The 9,745-nt window shown below is 44.3% G+C and overlaps 1 protein-coding gene across 1 annotated transcript; it reads left to right on the top strand.

Annotated features, from left to right (window-relative positions):
* LOC109226407 (RNA-directed DNA polymerase homolog) lies at positions 1,069-1,482 on the top strand (the record flags this gene model as incomplete). Its single annotated transcript, XM_019391179.1, has 1 exon — positions 1,069-1,482. A coding segment is annotated over exon 1 (414 nt), but the record flags the coding sequence as incomplete, so codon positions are not given.

The following is a 9,745-nucleotide window of genomic DNA, read 5'->3' as shown; positions in this document are numbered from 1 at the left end:
TGCTTCCAGTGGTCAGTCTAGAAGACCTGTCCCGAGCCAGTCACAGCTGCCACGTCCTCCCAGAGCTTGTTTTTAGTATGGTGACACATGCCATATGGTGAGGGATTGCCCCAGACTTAGGAGGGCTGCACCTCCACAGACTTCTCAGCCATAGCATGCCCCGCAGAGTTCTCAGGCTATGATCACAGCACCAGTTGCTACCTCACCTGCCCAGCTAGCTATAGGTGGAGGTCAGGGAGGTTGAGGTCTTCCTCGAGGGGGAGGCCATGCCAAATACTATGCCCTTCCTGCCCGTACTGAGGCTGTCGCATCTGATTCTGTCATCACAAGTACTATTTTGGTCTGTCACAGAGATGCATCGGTTTTATTCGATCCAGGCTCCACTTATTCTTATGTGTCCTCTTATTTTGCTCCGCATTTGGGTGTATCTCGGGATTCTTTGAGTTCCCCTGTTTATGTTTCTACTCTTGTAGGAGATTCTCTTATTGTGGACTTTGTTTATCGGTCGTGTTTGATTGCTCTTAGTGGTTTTGAGACTAGAGCCGATTTGTTATTGCTCAGCATGTTAGACTTTGATGTTATTCTAGGCATGGACTGGTTGTCGCCCCATTACGCTATTCTTGATTGTCACGCCAAAACCGTGACGTTGGCTATGCCAGGTGTACCGCGTGTTGAGTGGAGGGGTACCTTAGATCATACTTCCAGTAGAGTTATTTCATTCCTTAAGGATCAGCGTATGGTTGAGAAGGGGTGTGACGCGTATCTAGCCTATGTGAGAGATGTCAGTATTGATACCCCTACGGTAGATTCAGTCCCAATAGTACGGGATTTCTCTGATGTATTTCCAGCTGACCTTCCGGGCATGCCGCCTAATAGAGACATTGATTTTGGCATTGATCTGTTGCCGGGTACTTAGCTTCTATTCATCCGTACCGTATGGCTCCTCCTGAGTTGAAGGAGTTGAAGGAGCAGTTACAGGAATTGCTTGATAAGGGTTTCATTCGGCCCAGTGTATCACATTGGGGTGCTCCTGTATTATCTGTGAAGAAGAAGGATGGTTCTATGCGCATGTGTATTGATTATCGCCAGGTGAACAAGGTTACAGTGAAGAACCGTTATCCCTTGCCTCATATTGATGACCTGTTTGATCAGTTACAGGGTGCTCATGTGTTTTCTAAGATTCACTTGCGTTCAGGCTATCATCAGTTGAAGATTCGGGAGCCAGATATCTCGAAGACTGCCTTCAGGACTCGGTATGGTCATTACGAGTTCCTTGTTATGTCATTTGGGCTGACCAATGCCCCAACAGCTTTCATGCATTTGATGCACAGTATATTCCGGCCATATCTCGACTCATTCGTTATTGTCTTTATTGATGACATTCTGGTATATTCCCGGAGTCGGGAAGATCATGAGCAGCACTTGAGGACAATGCTTCAGACTTCGAGGGAGAAGAAGTTATATGCCAAGTTCTCGAAATGTGAGTTTTGGTTGGATTCCGTGGCATTCTTGGGTCACGTGGTTTCGAGTGAGGGTATTCAGGTGGATCCGAAGAAAGTGGAGGCAGTGTAGAGTTGTCCTAGACCATCCTGAGCTACAGAGATCCGTAATTTTCTTGGTTTGGCGGGTTATTACCATCAATTTGTTCAGGGGTTTTCATCTATTGCAGCCCCTATGACCAGGCTAACCCAGAAGGTGCTCCGTTCCAATGGATGGGAGAGTGCGAGGAGTGCTTTCAGAAGCTTGAGACAGCTTTGACTACAGCCCCAGTTTTGATATTGCCTACCGATTCGGGGTCTTATACTGTCTATTGTGATGCCTCGAGGGTTGGCCTTGGAGTGGTATTGATGCAGGATGGTAGGGTGATTTTCTACGCATCCACACAGTTAAAGATTCATGAGAAGAATTATCCTGTCCATGATCTCGAGTTAGCTGCCATTGTTCATGCCTTAAAGATCTGGCGTCATTATTTGTACGGTGTGCCTTGTGAGATTTATACTGATCACTGGAGTTTGCAGCATCTGTTCAAGTAGAAGGGCCTTAACTTGCGCCAGAGGAGGTGGTTAGAGTTGTTGAAGGACTATGATATCACTATTTTGTATCACCCGGGCAAGGCCAATGTGGTGGCCGATGCTTTGAGCCGCCGGGCAGAGAGTTAGGGGAGTTTGGCTTATTTACCAGCAGCAGAGAGGCCCATGGCGATGGATTTCAGGCCTTAGCCAGCCAGTTTGTGAGGTTGCACCTTTTGGAGCCTTGTTGGGTTCTAGCTTGCGTGGTCTCTCGGTCTTCCTTGTTTGATCGTATCCGGGAGCGTCAGCTCGATGACCCTCATTTGCTTGTTCTCAAGGACAAGGTTTTGCATGGCGATTCTAGAGGTATGACTATCGGTGATGACGGGGTATTGAGGATGCAGGGTCGGATTTGTGTACCCTATGTTGATGGGCTTCGGGAGTTGATTCTAGAGGAGGCCCATAGTTCGCGGTATTTCATTCATCCGGGTGCCGCGAAGATGTATCAGGATTTGAGATAGCACTGCTGGTGGATGCAGATGAAGGAAGATATAGTAAGGTTTGTAGCTCGGTGCCTTAATTGTCAGCAAGTGAAGTATGAACACCAGAGACCGGGTGGATTGCTTCGGTAGATAGAGATTCTGGAGTGGAAGTGGGAGCGGATCACCATGGACTTCGTATTTGGGCTCCCACAGACGTTAAGGAAGTTCGATGCCATTTGGTTTATTGTGGATCGCCTGACCAAGTCTGCGCATTGCATTCCTGTGTGTACTACTTATTCTTCGGAGCGATTGGAGGATATTTACATCCGGGAGATCGTTTGTCTGCATGGTATTCCAGTTTCCATCATTTCAGATAGAGGCACTCAGTTCACATCACGATTCTAGAGCCGTACAGCATGAGTTAGGTACTCAGGTGGAGTTGAGCATAACATTTCACCCTCAGACGGACAGACAGTCCGAGCGCACTATTCAGATTCTTGAGAATATGCTCCGTGTGTGGGTGATTGAGTTTGGAGGGTCTTGGGATCAGTTCTTGCCATTGGCGGAGTTTGCCTACAACAACAGCTATCAGTCTAGCATTCAGATGGCGCCGTATGAGGCTTTATATGGTAGGCGGTGCAGATCCCCAGTGGTTGGTTTGAGCCGGGTGAGGCTAGATTACTGGGCACAGACTTGGTTCAGGATGCTTTGGAGAGGGTCAAGGTGATTCAGGATAGACTCCGTACAGCCCAATCCAGACAGAAGAGTTATGCGGACCGGAAGGTTCGTGATGTTTCCTACATGGTTGGAGAGCGGGTTCTGCTTCGGGTTTCGCCTATGAAGGGCGTTATGAGATTTAGGAAGAAAGGGAAGCTATGTCCGAGGTTTAATGGCCCTTTTGAGATATTGAGGCGTGTTGGGGAGGTTGCTTATGAGCTTGCCTTGATTCCCAGCCTGGCAGGAGTTCACCCGGTATTTCATGTTTCGATGCTCCGGTGGTATCACGGTGACCCGTCGCACGTGTTGGATTTCAGTTCAGTCCAGTTGGGCAAGGATCTATCTTATGCAGGGGAGCCAGTGGCAATATTGGACAGGCAGATTCGAAAGCTGAGGTCAAAGAACATTGCATCTGTGAAGGTTCAGTGGCGGGGTCAGCCGGTCGAGGAGGCGACCTGGGAGACTAAGCAGGATATGTGCAGCCATTACCCTCATCTTTTCACTACTTCAGGTATGTCTCTATGCTCGTTCGAGGATGAACGAATGTTTAAGTGTGGGAGGATGTAACGACCCGGCCGGTTGATTTAAGAATTAACGCCCCGATCCCTTATTAACTGCATTCCCCGTGTTTGTTTCTGCTATTGTGAGTTGCCGGAAAGATTTATTGGGGTTTTCGGAGAGTTTTGGGACACTTAGTCCCTAAATGAGAGCATAAGTTTTGGAAATTTGACTGTAGTTAGAACAGTGTGAAGACAGCCTCGGAATGGAATTCTGATGGTTTTGTTAGCTCCGTTAGGTGATTACGGGTCTAGGAGCGTGTTCGGATTGTGTTTTTGAGGTCCGTAGCTCATTTAGGCTTGAAATGCCGAAGGTTGAATTTTTGAAGTTTTCGGTTCGATAGTGAGATTACGATCCGACGGTCGGAATGGAATTCCAAAAGTTGGAGTAGCTCTGTAGTGTTGAATGTGACGTGTGTGCAAAATTTCAGGTCATTCGGACGAGGTTTGATAGACTTTTTGATCGAAAACGTATTTCTGAGAGTTTTGAAGTTCTTATGATTGAATTCGATGCTAATTGGTTGATTTGATGTTGTTTGAGGTGTTTTGAGGATTGGTATAAGTTTGGGTAGTGGTATATGATTTGTTGGTGCCTTTGGATGAGGTCCCGTGGGCCTCGGGGTGATTTCGGATGGTTGGCGGAAAGTTTGGAAGTTGGTTTTGGCAGTTGACGATGTTCCATTGCTGTCATAATCGCACCTGCGGCTAGGGGACCGCAGGTGCGGTCTCGCAGAAGCGAAAAGGGAGCCGCAGATGCGGCCAAGTGGGAGGTTGGCAGCAACCGCAGATGCGGTTAAGAAACCGCACCTGCGATTGCGCAGGTGCGGGTTGTGTGTCGTAGATGCGGAAGTAGAGGACTTAAGTGAGGACCGCAGATGCTGTTCGTGGACCGCAAAAGCGGCTCCACAGGAGCGGAGTTTTGGCCGCAAATGCGAAATGTCGGGGCCACAAGGTATAAGTTATTTCCTTCGCGATTTTTGAACTATTCCACCATTTCTAAGTCGGTTCTTGGAGCTTTTTGGGCGATTTGAAGAAGGATTTCAAGGGGATTCCATTGAGGTAAGGATTTTGTACCTAAAAGCTCGTTTCTATTGTATTAATTCACGGATTAGAGCGGTAATTAATGGAATTTAAGGGTTAAAAGTTTGGGAAAACTAGGGCTTGGTTTTGGACACGTAGACTTGAGGATTTGAGAGGCCATTTGAGGTCCTTTTGGTATGAACGAACTCGTGAGAGTATGAGGATTCTAAAAATATAAATTTTATCTGATTCCGAGACGTGGGCCTGAGGGGCATTTTGGTCATTTAACCTAATTTCATGTATTAGCTTAGAATTTATTTGTAGAATCAGTTACTTGAAGTGTTATTTACATTATGCAATTGAATTGAATAGATTTGGGCCATTTGGAGTCGAATACTCGTGGCAAGAACGTCGTTTCGGGTTGATTTGGAGCCGGTTCGGGTTGTTGATTCGAACACTCTTTCACCGTAGTACGGTATCTTTCCCATATCTCATGCAGAGTCTCATTGGGTTCTTGTTTGAAAGCTAGAATCTCATCCTTAAAAGTTGACATATGCTCGGGAGAAAAGAACTTGCCAATAAATTTCTTGCCCAATTCATCTCATGTACGAAAAGAATGATTTGGTGACCTCTCCAAACAATCCAAGGCTTCCCCTGAAGAGAGAAAGGGAATAGCCTAAACCGCAAAGCATCCTCAGAGACGGTTCTTTGTTTGCTCCCCCAGCAAGTGTCAACAAACCATTTCAAGTGCTTGTATGCATTTTGATTTGGAGCTCCGGTGAAGAATCCATGTTGTTCCAGTAGTGTACGCATGACATTGGTGATTTGAATGTTGCCCGTCCTAATGCGGGATGGGACTATGACACATGCGTATCCTTGATTCGGCAACACTCGGTGTGCTGCCACTCTTGGAAGAGGTGGGGGAGGAATGGGAACGTTGTCTTGAGGCGGGCGGCCTCGTCTATTTGCTTGAGGTTCAAGAGGAACCTCATCAACTTGATCATCATCCCCGTCATCTCCCAATGGCACGTTTCCAAGAGGATCATTGTTGTTGAGAGACATTGTATCACCTACAATTTTTTCACAAAAAGATTAGTAACTCGGAAGGAAAAGAAGACAAATCACACACAAAACCAAATATATATCTAAATCTGTTTTTTGCTCCCCGGCAATGGCGCCAAAAATTGATGTCGCCCAAACTCACACCACTTATTGGCATTGTGAGGCGGTCGATGCAATTATTCAAACCCAACTTATGTCGGGAATGATTCAACGGAGATCTTTATGTGGGATTTGGTATATACCTAGTCTAGTGTATGACGTGCCCAAGATTGCACTTCCACACGATTGGTTGTTTCTTTCTACTTCTAATGATTGTGCTAATGCTTGTAATTGAAAAGCTAAGAGACAATGTTTTAGTTGTTTTTGTATTTTCATGTTTATAAAAGATCTAGGGCCGTGACTTCCACCTAGGTGATTACCTAACGGATTGTAGGCTCTAGGACAAATTTGTTTGGACAGGGTCGTAGTATAGCAATCACACGCATTTACCCACTCAATACATCTCGGTTGGTAGAGTTATTTTTTCCAATTTAGCTTTCTGAAGTCCAAATGTGTATTGCACAAAACGAGTGATAAATGCTTAATTCGGGTCTTACTATATCTAGATTCAACCCTTTAATTGGGGCTATCAATTTCTTGAGTTCACCCCAATTTCTTATTAGCCATGTTTTCCTAGACTTAGTCTCTCTTTGTCAAGTGGAGACTAAGTCAATTAGGCATGAATGAATGATTGAAACCATCAATTCTCAAATTCAAGCAAGAAGACTTGATTATTGTTTCTTTGCCTTTAGAAGTTGTTCACATATTGTACTTCCTCCTCTTGGTCATTGTATTGTCCATCTCTATCAAATCCACTATCATCTTGCTCATAATTTTCAACCCAGTTTTCCACTTGAGGACCTTTTGTCTTCAATCTTCTATCTGATTGCCCTGTAGGCCCCATCTCCATTAAACTATTAGCCAGTGCTTCTTTCCACTAACTCCTTCCATTGCATTTACTTGCTTCGGACCTTGCACTTGTTGAAGTTGAGCTTTGGCTAGCTGATTCATTGTGGTGGTCAAATAGGCAATTGCTTGCCCATGATCATGTAATTACTTATGCAAGTGAATCACATTTGGGTCGCCTTGAGGAACATTAGCTCCGCTTTGCCACGTTGATGAAGTATCCGCCATTTCATAAAGAATCTCACAAGCTTCCGTATACGGCGTTGTCATGAAATTTCCACTGGCAAGTTGGTTGACCACACATTGATAGTTAGTATTGATCCCCCTATGTAAGGTTTGTTGAATCATAGCCTCCATCATGTCACTATTCGGACACTCTTTCACCATAGTACGATATCTTTCCCATATCTCATGCAAAGGCTCATTGGGGTTCTTGTATGAAAGCTAGAATCTCATCCTTAAAAGTTTACATATGCTCGGGAGAAAAGAACATGGCAATAAATTTCTCGGCCAATTCATCTCATGTATGGATAGAATGATTTGGCAACCTCTCCAACCAATCCATGGCTTCCCCAGAAGAGAGAAAGGGAATAGCCTCAACCGCAAAGCATCCTCAGAGACGGTTGTTTGTTTGCTCCCCCAGCAAGAGTCAACAAACCCTTTCAAGTACTTGTATGCATTTTGATTTGGAGCCCCGGTGAAGAATCCCTATTGTTCCGGCAGTGTAAGCATGACATTGGTGATTTGAAAGTTACCCATCCTAATACGGGATGGGACTATGACACATGTGTATCCTTAATTCGGCAACACTCGGTGTGCCGCCGCTCTTGGAAGAGGTGGGGGAGGAAAGGGAACGTTGTCTTGAGGAGGGCGGCCTCGTCCATTTGCTTGAGGTTCAAGAGGAACCTCATCAACATGATCATCATCCCCGTCATCCCCCAGTGGCACGTTTCCAAGAGGATCATTGTTGTTGAGAGCCATTGTATCACCTACATTTGTTTCACAAAAAGATTAGTAACTCGGAATGAAAAGAAGACAAATCACACACAAAACCAAATATATTGCTCAATCCGTTTTTAGCTCCCCGGCAACGGCGCTAAAAATTGATGTCGCCCAAACTCATACCACTAATTGGGATTGTGAGGCGGTCGATACAATTATTAATACCCAACGCAAGTCGGGGTCGATTCAACAGAGATATTTATGTGGGATTCAGTATATACCTAGTCAAGTGTATGGCGTGCCAATGATTGCACTTCCACACGATTGGTTGTTTCTTTCTACTTCTAATGATAACGCTAATGCTTGTAATTGAAAAGCTAAGAGACAATGTTTTTGGTGTTTTTGTTTTTTCAGGTTTATAAAAGATCTAGTGTCGTGACTTCCACGTAGGTGATTAACTTATAGATTGTAGGCTCTAGGGCAAGTTTGTTTGGTCGGGGTCGTAGTATAGAAATCACACGCATTTACCCACCCAATACATCTCGGTAGTTAGAGTGGTTTTTCCCAATTTGGCTTTCTCAAGTTTAAATAGGTATTGCACAAAACGAGTGATAAATGCTCAATTCGGGTCTTACTCTATCTAGATTCAATGCTTTAATTGGGGCTATCAATTTCTTGAGTTCACCCCAATTCCTTGTTAGCCATGTTTTCCTAGACTTAGTCTCTCTTTGTCAAGTAGAGACTAAGTCATTAGGCATGAATCGATATTTTCAACCATTAATTCTCAAATTCAAGGTAGAAGCCTTGATTATTTCTTCTTTGCCCTTGGAAGTTGTTCCCATATTGTACTTCCTACTCTTGCTCATTGTATTGTCCATCTTGATCAAATCCACTATAATCTTGCTCATAAGTTTCAACCCGGTTTTGCACTTGGGGACCTTTTTGTCTTCCCTTGTTTACCATCATACTAAGTCCTTCCATTCCATTTACTTGCTTGGTGTCATGACCCAAACCGATTGGCCACAACGGGCACCCGTTACGTTACTCAACCGAGTACCAACATAACGTATCTTTTCATATCATACTATCATAGATAACTGTGCTGGGGAGGCTGTCGTGAAATAAGTGAAATACAACGTGTTATACCAACTTATACATAAGACATATGGGCCTCTAAGACCAAAATAACCACTCGTATATTGAACATAGGCCGACAAGGCCATACAATCTTTTACGTACATGAAATCTGTCTAACAGCCTCTAAGGATACATAATTGTCATAAAGGTCGGGACAGAGCCCCGCTATACCAACCAATACACATCTAAATCATACTGAACAAACAAGCAACTCCGGAGCAAATGGAGTGCACCAACATCTTCCGCTGAGCTGATCGCCTACTTCGAGGACTCTCGACCTATATATCGAGACCTGCAGGCATGAAATGCAGCGTCCCCAGGCAAAAGGGACGTCAGTACGAATAATGTACTGAGTATGTAAAGCACATAAATAAGTACGTAAAAGACATGGAAGAAATTAGAATAAATGACTCAACCTGTAAGTTTGGATAACTCTTTACATCATGAAATACTTTTAGTGTCATGCATATACGTATGGACGTTATGTCGTGCATAGGTAGATGTGTTTATAACATCATCAAGCCTCTGAAGGCATTCCATCATATCATCTCAGCCGCTGTGGGCAAAATTATCAACGTATACCGGTTGATCAGGTGGTGGTGCGTATATAACACCATAACCATTCACATATCCCATATACATATATATACATATATATACGCGTATATAACGCCATCTGGTCATGGGTCAACGTGCATGTATAAATGCATGAAATGCATATGAAATAAGTTAATGAAATCTCTCGGTACGTCATAAGACCATTATGCCTCTGATTAACACCATGATATAAACTTTACCAACTTACGTATTTTTGAGACACGTGAACAGATGATAGAATAATATGACACATGGGGAATCAAGAACATAAGCATCT

Source organism: Nicotiana attenuata, chromosome 5, assembly GCF_001879085.1.
Source record: "Nicotiana attenuata strain UT chromosome 5, NIATTr2, whole genome shotgun sequence".
Classification (NCBI taxonomy): domain Eukaryota; kingdom Viridiplantae; phylum Streptophyta; class Magnoliopsida; order Solanales; family Solanaceae; genus Nicotiana; species Nicotiana attenuata.
Note: the sequence above shows the minus strand (reverse complement) of the source record. Positions and strands in the feature narration are given on the sequence as shown.